General features: G+C 42.4%; 1 protein-coding gene across 2 annotated transcripts; it reads left to right on the top strand.

The window, feature by feature from the left end:
- Positions 1-625: 625 nt before the first annotated feature.
- LOC139230450 (probable G-protein coupled receptor 139) lies at positions 626-5,490 on the top strand. Of its 2 annotated transcripts, none has more exons than XR_011587927.1 (2): positions 626-696; positions 808-889. XR_011587927.1 is itself a non-coding variant. In XM_070862280.1 (2 exons), the coding sequence occupies exons 1-2, from the start codon at positions 627-629 to the stop codon at positions 5,488-5,490; spliced, it is 975 nt and encodes a 324-aa protein (XP_070718381.1). The 2 variants fall into 2 exon arrangements, 1 of the variants encoding a protein (XP_070718381.1); XM_070862280.1 differs by lacking the exon at positions 808-889 and adding an exon at positions 4,586-5,490 and having other exon boundaries at positions 627-696.
- Positions 5,491-12,419: the final 6,929 nt, after the last annotated feature.

Below are 12,419 nucleotides of genomic sequence, written 5' to 3'. Positions count from 1 at the left end.
AAATGACATTCGAGGGGACACATGTCGATCTAACTGTTAATCTCTCTTTTACCTCTGTACACTTTCAGAAACTAACATTTCTGCATATCTGTGGCCTGCTGAGCTGTATACAACTGACTGTATCACTTTCTTTGTGTATCTGAATGCTCTTCGATCTCACCTGTAGCATTGAGGTGCTTAATATAAATTAAATATAGCATAAATTAAAGAAGGTAGAGAACATCCTTGATGTAACTTGGATCTAGAGAACGGTATTCCATCATAATGATGTATATTTATTCCATCAAATGCCTCGCATTAAATTATAAATAAATATTCTCAGCTTCAAGAGTCTTGCACCGTTACGATTGGAAAGGAGATGTCGAAATAGTTTTTTTTGGAACGTATGATGACATTAATATTCTTGACTCCTTACTCTTTCAACGGAGAATAGCATTGCAAAATATCCCTGATGAGTAGGAGTGAATATGACTCGCCTTAATTTGTTTGTTCAAATGACAGTAACTAATGAGAATTATTGTGTAATGTCCATGTGTCACTTGAGGTTTCTCTAAGATATAAATAAGACCTGAATTTGAAAGCAGAAGTTTTTCAACACAAACTGGCAACTTCGTTTTTCTCACACAATGGAAAGGCCGATAATCATACAGATAGAAAACATTTACTATCCGATTCTTGCAATAGTTGGTCTTCCTGGTAAGCCTTTTACAATCAGTTAATGCTCATCTTGAACAGTGTCTCACTGTGTCACTGTTCCTGCCGTCGTGTAATGGTATTACTTGTTTTTTTGGTGTTTTTGATTTGCAGAAACTGATTATCGGCATCATAGAAGTAAACCAAATGGCTCCAAGATTCTGTCATATTTTTAATGTAACAACCTCAGTCGAAGCACAATTTACTTTGACTACTTAAATTCAGCAATTCAGTAGATGTGTCTCGGTCTTAAAGGACAGTCTTGTAGTTTTGTGTCTAAGACAAGTATTAGAATCGGATCCAGTTGCCAAACCAGCAATTGTTAAAGGGATTTCAGGAGGTTGCTCAAGAAAAGACAAAGGAAATGTTCTGTTGTATATTTGTGAACCCAGAAGAAACTGAAGATATCCTTCCGTGCCCCACAAAAGACTCCAGCGCACTTCTGGCGTATTGTCGCCTGCTTGGGATTGCATCCCGCCCATTAGCAGATTAGCATCGGAGCCGAATGGTTCCCCGCACTTCCCAACTGGCAGCAGCTCCGGGCGCCCTTCCGCCACAGCTAGCCAGCAGCGGGTAAACAAGGCAGGAAGCCGAACCTCTGGCGCTGAAATTGGTCTTCCTCAGCAGCGCGAGACGGACTCGGAGGGAATGCACCGCTCATTTTACACCCAGTCTGATGTTCGTTTTCTTTGAGAGAAATCCGCGCATTGTGAAGCAGACTGTCTATTCGTTATGAGTTTATTTTGCGCTACGGGCGAAGAACAATTTCACCACTTACATCTGGCATGTCTTGCATGCAGAAACCTCTTATGATGAAACTCGAAGTTGTTGGTGTATTTATAACATAACTACAGACCATAGTATACATTTTGGTCTACAATTCCTCGTCATTTTGAGTCACATTTGTGAAGTGCGGACTGGTGCGGGGGAAGTCAATCTAAATATAATTTGTGTCCATGGCCACTAATTTTCCGAGTTGAGACGGCAGCAATGAGCTTTTATCACTGCTACTGGCCATAGAAACCCGTGGGTTATTGATTGCTGGCAATTCGGTAATAAAGCTTATGGAGAACCTGATGTGCTTGATTCTGAAACTGTGATATATTGTGTTGCTTTAAGCTGGAGTCAGTTAATGGTCTGAGGCCGCAAAGCAAAATGAGACAAGTGCTACTAAAGTGTGTTCCAGCTGCTGCTGCACTGTTGTAATTCTAAATGCAAGTTGTGATTTCTCCGGTAACCATGGGATAGATTTTAGTCTTTACATCCGGGGTGTTCTGCATCGTCTGGGCTAAGCACAAAATGCCAAATCCTCTGCGGAGGACATGTTTCCCTAGAAACAGCGGATTGTCCTCCATTACTATCAATGGACGAAATTCGGGCGATTTCTGATAATACTTGTGGTCACATCAAACACATTTGCCTTCTTATATACAGGGATAGACTGGTGCTAGCAGAACATAAGAACATAATATATAAGAAGTAGGAGCAGGAGTAGACTATTTGGCCCCTTGAGCCTGCTCCGCCATTCAATAAGATCATGACTGATCATGGACTCAGCTCCACCTCCCTGCCCGCTCCCCACAACCCTTTACTCCCTTATCACTCAAAAATCTGTCTAACTCCGCCTTAAATATATCCAATGACCCAGCCTCCACAGCTCTCTGGGGCAGAGAATTCCATAGATTAACAACTATCTGAGAGAAGAAATTTCTCCTCATCTCAGTTTTTAATGGGCGGCCCCTTATTCTAAGATTATGTCCCCTAGTTTTAGTTTCCCCTATGAATGCAAATATCCTTTCTGCATCCACCTTGTCGAGCCCCCTCATTTTCTGTCATGTCTGCCTCTCACACCCTTCTGATATTCAGTTCCATTGACTTCAATAAAACTCAATATCAAACGAGGGGTATAACAGGCGGCCGATACGATACCATCCTGTTCAGCGCTACTGCCCAAAACAAATTTCGATCCCACAGAGCGGGCTGATGTTTAATGCACAGGCGATGAAGACTACAATCTATCCCAAGTTTCTGTGTATGGCAGAAATAGAGTGACTCCAATAGAATGTCCACTGGTCTGCTCTAAAATCCCTCGAAAAAGTATCATTGTAATCCGGGAGAAATAGTGTAAAATGGTAAGGTTATCAGAGGAGATCTGCCGATCCCTCCCCAGTAATTGTATTCAATAATGTTGCTGCACACATTACATCCCTGATGCCCTGGTCATTTCCACCTCCAACAATGCGATGAAGGTCAGGTGGGGTTTTCAATGGGCAGGGCGCCTGCTCCTTACATTATCATCCGTGTGTTAAAGGTGAGAATTTCCCTCTTTGCTGTTTGTTCTTTCTCCCTGTTTGATAACCTGAGAAATAAATAATTCAAAGCAATAATAAACGTTAATTCATCTGTCGGTAGATTTTTTTCAAAGATTGTTTGTGACTGAAGTTAGTTCACACATCAGGCGCAAAACAGGGAATAGATCTATTGTGAGACGGCAATTATATACGTTGTCCATATTGTCAGAGAAATTTCCTGCTCTATGTGTCTACAAGGTGTGGTTCAAAAAGCTTAAATATCCGCTCCTATTAGTGATTTGGGTCTGAGACAAGAGCTATTGGTTTTTACATTATTCGGCTAAGACTAGACGCCAAAGAACAGTTTATATGTCGTACATGGTGGACAATATTTCCACGTTGATTAAATTACACAGCTCAAAATACATCTGGGAGGAATGTTGAGAAATTTAAGACGGTTATCTCAAGTCGCTGCAGGTATCTGGGGGTAGACATCCTTGGGCGGAATGGCCTGTTATATACCCCTCCCAATATTCAGCTCCATTGGTCTAAGGAAATGGACATCGAGCGGGCAGATAATGGGCGGCCCCCACATTACCCCCTTGGTGATCCTGCTTTTATTTGCACAGCATAGTTATTATTTCCGGAGCGCGACTTGTATTAATAGCTGTTGTACAATATTAATAAACTAAATTACAAATGCGCTTTAAAGGTTTGCATCTGAGGCAAACCAGAGTCCACATTTCTAATAATATCGGATATATCATAAAATTCCCTCTGTCCATGCTCAGACTCATATTTCGCTCGTCATTTAATTGGTTACTTTGATCTAAGATATTCGGGTGACTTACAGTTGGGACACAATCCATAATAAAATGTTTCTTATTATATTGTGCATATGAAGCAATGTGTCACTGAGAAAGCTTTATTTTCTGGTCATTTGCTGAGCAAAAGCACGGGTAGGAATTTTCACCTGCTCCCTAAAGCTTGAACGATTGAATATTGCAGTCAGAATCGTGCTATCGCCCTGAAACCTACATTGCATGATTATTGAGGATATTTGCAATAAGCAGATACTGGGGTAAATTTTCAACCTGAAGTTTGGCTTAAAACTGGCGATCAGGGTTTGGCCATCCGATATTGTCTGTCTGTGGCTCCACAACGCCGGTTTACACCAGGAAGGACAGATGGAAAGCTTCACCGTGATGTGTCTGGAGGGACAGGGATAAGCAAATCAGCCGCCCGTGTTGTACCTAGCTGGACATTCCTTTATGTTGAAGTGAAGGAAATGAAACTCAGGTGGATTCAATTGTGGCCGCCAGTCGGAAAAGCCCATTGTTGGCCCGGTAGAAAGTTGAAAATCAAACCATTCACTGCAGCATTTTGTTCCTTTGAAGTAACTCAGAATAAGTTTGCGACGTGTAAGCATAACTAAATGTATCTTCTAAGAATTACTGGTATCATCTGATCGATTGGGAGAAATAAAGAGAGAGAGATTTGAGTGATAAGAAATCTTTCCATGAATTTCATACACATTTATCTCGACTGATCATCCTGTCAGGTTAGGGAGAGTTAGTAATTTGATTTCCTCTTTTTTGCAGCTAATTTGGTGACAATTGTCATTCTCTCCCGTGGAAAGTGCGGTCTCTCCAAATGCATCACCCGTTACCTGGTGGCCATGGCAGCGGCTGATCTAATGGTCCTAATATTTGAAGTGGTTCTTTATGAGATTAAAGATTCTTATTTTCCATATTCATTCCTGAACTATACTCCGATTTGTAGTCTCAATCTCGCCTTACTTTTTGTTTCCATTGATTGCTCTGTCTGGCTAACGGTGGCTTTCACATTTGATCGATGTGTCGCTATTTGTTACCAAACGTTGCGAACAAAATATTGCACCGAAAAAACTGCAGCTGTGGTGATAGCAGTGGTGTGTTCATTAAACATATTAGAAAATATTCCAATCTACTTTGTATATGAACCACGGGAAATAATTGACAATGTACCATGGTCCTGCTATGTAAAATCAAGTTACTACACCGTACCCATATGGGTAGCATTTTTGTGCTTGGAAACCATTTTAACCCCATTTGCTCCATTTGTGTTGATCATACTGCTGAATTCCCTGACCATCAGGCACATTGTATTGGCCAATAGAGTGAGGACGGGACTCCGAGGAAACATCAAGGTTCAGAATCACAGTGATCCAGAGATGGAGAACCGAAGGAAATCAATCATTTTACTGCTCGCTATATCTGGCAGTTTTATATTGTTATGGATGGTAATTTTCATAGTTTTCATATGTGTGCAATTTACAGGTGCTCAATTTTTAGAAGTAGATTACAGCGACTCTTTTACCATTGCAGAACTATCTGGATACATGCTGAGATGTTTGAGTTCTTGCACTAACACGTTTATTTATGCAGTGTCCCAGAGCAAATTCAGAGAGCAATTGAAGAATGTGATTAAGCGTCCCCTGGCTCTCATTGCTAATTTACTGAAATGAGTTAAATTGCTTCACAGAATTAAAATGTAATTACATCCATCGTAAACGAGGAGAAGTTGTTCAATTGATAGCAGCAAACAGGAATCTCCGAAAGCAAATGGGGCTGTCATCAGGTCCCCATATTAGATGTCATATTGTCGGAGATCAAAGATGCTTGGGTTTTATTATCTTTTGCGACATTGTAAGACATGCGATATCGGACCTGAACAAATAAAAAAAAATTCAAATCCGAAATCAAATCAATTAGACAAATATACCTGTTGCTTTCAATTGATCTAAACTCTACAGCGGTTTCGTTATCCCTCAAGCCCCACTCCCGTCAGTAACACATGTAGTTATCTGTTGAGACAGCTAACTGTTCCCCACAACTGATTAATTCTGTAAATAATCCCCTGTGCGTTTTATTCTTTCAGTGATAAGGTCCTGACTGAACTGCCATTTTTTCCCCAAGCTATGAATATACAACGTTTGCTCACAATTTATATGAACGATTTAGACTTTGGAATCAAAAGCTCAATTTCTAAATTTGCGGACGACAACACATTCTGGGAGGAGATAGTAACTGCTGAGAGAGACTGCAACAAATTACAAGAACACATCATAAGTGTGTAGCGGGCATTTAATTGCCAAATTAATTTTAACAGATAAGTGTGAGATTTCACATTTGGGTAAGGAAAATTAGGAGGTGAAATATTACTTAGAAAATAAGAATCTAAATGGGGTAGTTGAGCAAAGGGGCCTGGGAGTATAAATGCACAAATCACTAAAAGTTGTGAGGCAGAACAATACTGCCATAATAAAAGGAAACCAAGCACTCTGTTTTATTTTTAGCGGGATAGAATTGAAAACAAGGGAAAGTTATGCTAAACTTGTATGGAACCTTGATTAGACAAGACTTGGAGTACTCTGCACATCTTTGGTCATCATATCTTAAAAAAGAATATAGCAGCACTGGAGAGGGTGCAAAAAATTCAAGGATGATACAAGAACTGTGAAGTTATTCATATCAGGAAATGATGAACAGGCTAGGTCTCCTTCTACTTGTGTTTCCTAACGGAGGGCTTTGAAATTAGGAAAGGTTTTGACAGAGTAGACACAGAGAGAGAGGCAAATAATATGGAAGCATTTAAGGGAAATATAGATAAGCATATGAGGGAGAAAGGTATGGAGGGTTTTGCTGATAGACCTATATCAGGAAGGATGAGAGGAGTTTTGACTGGAGACGAAATGCCAGCATGGACAGCTTCGACCGAATGGACGATTTCTGTGCTGTATATTTTATGTAATTCTATGTAAACCCGAAGTTCAGATCTCAAGTCAGCATTAAAGATAAGGCAAAACTAAGAAGTGAGGTCACAATGGAAATTAACTTAAAGTCAACAAAATGGATGTGGACTGAGGCAATATATTGGTCTACATATATTAGTTCCTTCCACTAAAGTTGCCTTCTTTGATCAACAATTCGAGAGATTAAGTTAGCTGACTACATCGGGTCTCAGTCCATATCCATTCGCTTTAAAACTAGGCTGCTCTCTTCAATAAACATCATTTTCGCCCTTAACTTATTTCCAACAAAGGCACAAAAAAGCAAAGATATCCCATCAGATTCGATGTTTCTTCTTGCACAGACTGTCAGGTCTGCACAGTAAATATCATCACTGGCGTGGCGAATTTTCATAATAGCAACAATAGAATTCTAGCAATGATGCAGTTTGGTTAATATATAAATCATATTTTCCTTCCTATTTGAAAACATGCAATGTAAAACTAAAAAAAATAATAATTTTGTTACAGCATCACAGCAAACAAATTCCATGAATCTTTCCCAACATGCACAATTTATCATCATCATAGACAGTCCCTCGGAATCGAGGAAGACTTGCTTCCACTCGAAAAATGAGTCCTTAGGTGGCTGAACAATCCAAATAGGAGATCCACAGTCCCTGCCACAGGTGGGACAGATAATCGATGAGGGAAAGGGTGGGTGGGACTGGTTTGCCTCAAGCTCATTCCGCTGCCTGCACTTGGTTTCTGCATGCTCTCGGCGGCGAGTCTCGAGGTGCTTAGCCCCTCCCACATGCACTTCTTCCACTTAGGGCAGTCTTTGGCCAGGGACTCCCAGGTGTCAGTGGGGATGTTGCAGCTTAGCGGGGAAGCTTTGAGGGTGTCCTTGTAATGTTTCCTCTTCCCACCTTTGGCTCATTTGCCGTGAAGGAGTTCTGAGTAGAGCGCTTGCTTTGGGAGTCTCGTGTCTGGCCTGCCCAGCGGAGCTGATCAAGTGTGGTCAGTGCTTCAATGCTGGGGATGTTGGCCTGGTCGGGGACGCGAACGTTGCTGTGTCTGTCCTCCCAGGGGATTTGCAGAGACATCGTTGGCGATATTTCTCCAGCGACTTGAGGTGTCTACTGTACATGGTCCATGTCTCTAAGCCATACAGGAGGGTGGTTATTACTACAGCCCTGTAGACCATGAGCTTGGTAGCAGATTTGAGGGCCTGGTCTTCGAACACTCTTTTCCTCAGGTGGCCGAAGGCTGCACTGGCGCACTGGAGGCAGTGTTGAATCTCATTGTCAATGTCTGCATTGCTGATAAGAGGCTCCCCAGGTATGGGAAATGGTCCATGTTGTCCAGCTCGGGCTGTAGATCTTGATGACTAGGGGGCAGTGCTGTGCGGCGAGGACAGGCTGGTGGAGGACCTGTGTAGTATGGATTTTTTGTGTAAGGCTCATGCTTTCGTATGCCTCAGTAAATACGTTGACTGTGACTTGGAGTTCTGCCTCTGTACGTGTGCAGACAGAGGTGCCATCCACATACTGTAGCTCGATGACAAAGTCTGGGGTGGACTTGGACCCGGCCTGGAGACGGTGAAGGTTAAGCAAGTTCCCACTGGTTCTGTTGTTTAGTTCCACTCCACCGGGGAGCTTGTTGACTGTGAGGTGGAGCATGGCAGCGAGGAAGATTGAGAAGAGGGTTGGGGCGATGACGCAGCCTGTTTGACCCCGGTCCGGACTTGGATTGGGTCTGCGATGGATCCATTGGTAAGGATCAAGGCCTGCATGTCATCGTGGAGCAGGTGGAGGATGGTGACAAACTTTTAGGGGCATCCGAAATGGAGGAGGACCTCCATAGACCCTCACGGTTGACAGTGTCAAAGGCCTTTGTAAGGTCGAAGAAGGCCATGTTGAAGGGCTGGCGCTGCTCGCTGCATTTTTCCTGCAGCTGTCGCACTGTAAAAATCATTTTCTGAGGGGCCGCTAATATCATTTCAAAGAGGGAAGCGGAGAAGATTTCCGAAAATAATGGAAGGGAGCTGAGACGAATTGTAATGGCTGAAATCGCTGCCCTCACTGTGATCAGCTACCTCACTTCCAACTGGCATTGTAAATTTCGGGAATACGTTTGGAGAGGACGTTTGGAAAGTTTATTTAAATAGCCTTCTAATAGCACAAAGTGGACAATCGAAATTTTATATTCAAAACTGTGAGCTCTTCCCACCACATGCCAAGCACCCCCTCGCAATCCCAGTGTCTGCTGCTGTGAGAATCGTAATCCCTTTGGGAAACAATCTGAATGTACATCATAATTTTAATATAACTCGCAGCAAAATTCATCGTTAACCAAATGGTGAAATATCCAAAAAGGTGATGAGCATTAGGGGAATGTTCCATATTTCTAAAATAACTCGGCTTCAGGCAGGGCTATGTGCCATTGACCCGAGGGGTGTTACCGGGTCCCGCTTCAAATTCCGGCTACACAGCCGGCGGGAAGATTCCCTTTTGCCTTCCAAATCCTTAGAATTTGACGGCCATAATTTCCCACAGCCCTTCCCAACGCCAACTGAGATGTTCATACAATTTATCTTCCTCACACTTGATATATATCAGGCCAAACCCGGTTTCCATCCTCTCCTCCCAAAGCCTGTTGTTGCTGAAATCCAACATCTCAGCGCATCCTCGGGGCTGCTCAGCTGTATACAACTGACTCGATCACTTCCTGTTTGTATCTGTGTCTTTACTGTAGAGGAATCAAGGGATGTGGGGATTGGACTAGACAGTGTAGTTGAGGTTGAAAATCAGCGTCTGCCCTACTCCTGCTCCTAATACGTGTGTTCTAATAGATTCAATGTTGTTGGAAACCAACAACCTCACGTTCGACAGAAAGTCCGACACTATTCTGATGTGGACATATCTGACCATTCCAGAATTTCCTATTATATCAGTGTGGGCACACCATCACCATGGATTTCAGAGGTCAGCACATTGAGGTGGTTCTTGACGTTGTGCGATGGAGGAAAGTGGGTAATAAGGAATGAGCCGTCTGCTTTAGATCTCTCCTGGTTTTTATTTCTATTGACTTCAATTGAATTAAAAATTCGGAGAAATGCAAAACCCGTTTTACACCATCACAGCAAGTCAAAATCTGCAACAATATCTATTTCTGTTTCGGTGTGTTCACGCAGTCAGTAATACAGTTATCGTTCCATTAAAGTCAATGAAAAGGGGAAATCGGACGGGGTACATAATGGGAGGTGAATTGGATATCCCCCGGTTTGCACCATTGCTCAAAGCTAATATTACACCCCGTCTGATTTCAGTTTCCATTGCGTGGATTTTTGCTTTTGGTTATGAAAACAGACTGTAGCGTTCTTTTAAATCTCACTCGATTTTCGTTTACATTGAAGTCAAAGGAAAATAAAGTCCAGGGCTGTGTAAACAGGGGGCTGATCACTAAAAGCCGGTTTCTGCCCGGCAGTAAAGGTGAAAATTCACTCCTAGTGAAGTCTATGAGAAGTACAATTGGCTGGGGTGCAAAACTGGTCTGTTCGCTTCCAACAATGCAAATTAATATTTACCCAAAGTCTCGTAACAAAATGAAGAGATACTCCATCGTGATCTGTGGCACCACCACTGTTCAGTACATTCCTACTCTGGGTGTCCACGAGGCTCTGTGGTCAAATTAGCAGTGAAATTATTTACCACCACAATCTCTAACCTCATGGTCCGGAATATCCCTCAATCCTCCATCACTCTCCAGCCAGGAGGCCAACACGTGTTTAATGGTGAGTTTTGAGAAATGTGCGTCAGGAACACCATCAACATTTGATGAAAGACAAAATGTGTTTAAATGTGGGTGACGCTGGCAAGGCCACATTTATTACCCAGTACTAGTTTCCCCAAAAAGCAGCTATGGGCAGCATTGTGGCAGTGATTTCAATCAGGGTTGTTTCAACTTTGGGCATTCGCTAAAAAATGGGCAAAGTCGAATTGACCGGCCATTTTGCACTCGCCCGATTCCCCGACCATTGACTCCAGTGGATGGACAATGGGCAACGGTGTATAAAGGATGGATAATTTGGTAGCATCCATTTTACACAATGGCCCAAAGTTAAAATTAACCCCAATGTGCTTGTTAATGCGAGCACTGATTATTACACTGTGAATCCTCACATGATTAGATTACAGAGCCTTATCAATCAGACTATGTGGAGTAAAGGCATCAAGTCTATGACAACGCGATAGAGTGAACAGTGGTGAAGACAGTGAAATGAAATATCGGGAGAGCTGTATAACAGATCACGGATCCGCTTTGGCCTGTTTCACACTATTGCCACACTAACATTAACGACCTATGTGTGTTCTTTGAATCGGTGGTGACGATCTTTGCAACTGTGTGGATATAAACTGATGCAATCTGGAGAGAATCACTTCATGCCACCTCAGTTTATTGTTTCCTTGAATTAATTGCCATCATAAATTAGACAGTGTGTCCCCATACTGCAATCGCGTTGCCAGGATTTTCCTGTTTAAACACTGTGAAAAAAGCAAGGATTGAGCGACAGCAACAGAAATCGACAAATCGGTGTGATTTTACACACGCTGCTCATCCCAGTCTTGCACCTACAGTCAGTCACTTTCACTTCTTTTCTCTTGCAGCTAATTTATTGACGATTGTGATTCTTTCCCGGGGAAAGTTAGGTCTCTCCAAATGCATCACTCGATATCTGATCGCCATGGCAATCGCGGATCTCCTGGTCATGATATTTGACGTGATACTGTATGCGATCAACGATATTTATTTCCCATAGTCATTCCTGAATTATACTTCTGTCTGCAGAATCAATCTCTCTCTGATTTATTGTGTCATTGTTTGCTCAGTCTGGTTCACAGTGACTTTCACCTTTGATCGCTTTGCAGCCATTTGTTGCCAGAATTTGAGAACTAAATATTGTACCGAAGGAACTGCAGCTATCGTTACACTGACAGTTTATGGACTGAGCTTTTTAGGGAATGTTCCCGTTTATTTTATATATGAACCCCTGGAAATAATTGACAATATCTGGTGGTTCTGTCCTGTTCAGTCCAGCTTCTATACCTCTCCCGCCTGGATGGCCTATCTCTGGTTGGACAGCATTTTAACCCCGTTTGCTCCATTTGTTTTTGATTTTCCTCCTCAATGTTTTGAACATCAGACATATTTTAGCAGCTGTTTTACTCCGCAGGACAATGCAAGGCAGCAATGGTGAGAATCACAATCTTCCGGAGATGAGGAATAGAAGGAAGTCGATCATTTATCTCTCAGAGCAGTTGAAGGCATTCAAGGAGGAGAATCTGAGGGTTCAGGCCAAATATGTGCCCTTCAAGAAAAAAGATGGGACTAATACTAGAGCCCCTGGATGTCTAGGGTCATACAGGGTAAGATAAAGAAAAAAAGGGAAGCTTAAGACAGATAGCAGAGGCCTTGACCATCATTTTCCAGTCTTCTTTGCATATGGGCATAGTGCCGGAGGATTGGAGGACTGCTAACGTGGTACCCTTGATATGAAGGGAGCAAGGGATATGCTGAGCAATTACAGGCCTGTCAGCCTAACTTCAGTGGTGGGAAAAGTATTGGAAAAAATCCTGAAATATAGGTTAAATCTACATTTGGAA

The sequence above is a fragment of the Pristiophorus japonicus genome, chromosome 19, assembly GCF_044704955.1.
Source record: "Pristiophorus japonicus isolate sPriJap1 chromosome 19, sPriJap1.hap1, whole genome shotgun sequence".
NCBI lineage: Eukaryota > Metazoa > Chordata > Chondrichthyes > Pristiophoridae > Pristiophorus > Pristiophorus japonicus.
Note: the sequence above shows the minus strand (reverse complement) of the source record. Positions and strands in the feature narration are given on the sequence as shown.

Bases quoted from the DNA above. Each gene is read 5' to 3' on its own strand.
- LOC139230450 (XM_070862280.1), top strand. From the start codon at position 627: ATGGAAAGGCCGATAATCATACAGATAGAAAACATTTACTATCCGATT. The intron at 697-4,585 runs GTAAGCCTTTTA...TCTTTTTTGCAG, and splicing joins TGCAATAGTTGGTCTTCCTG to CTAATTTGGTGACAATTGTC.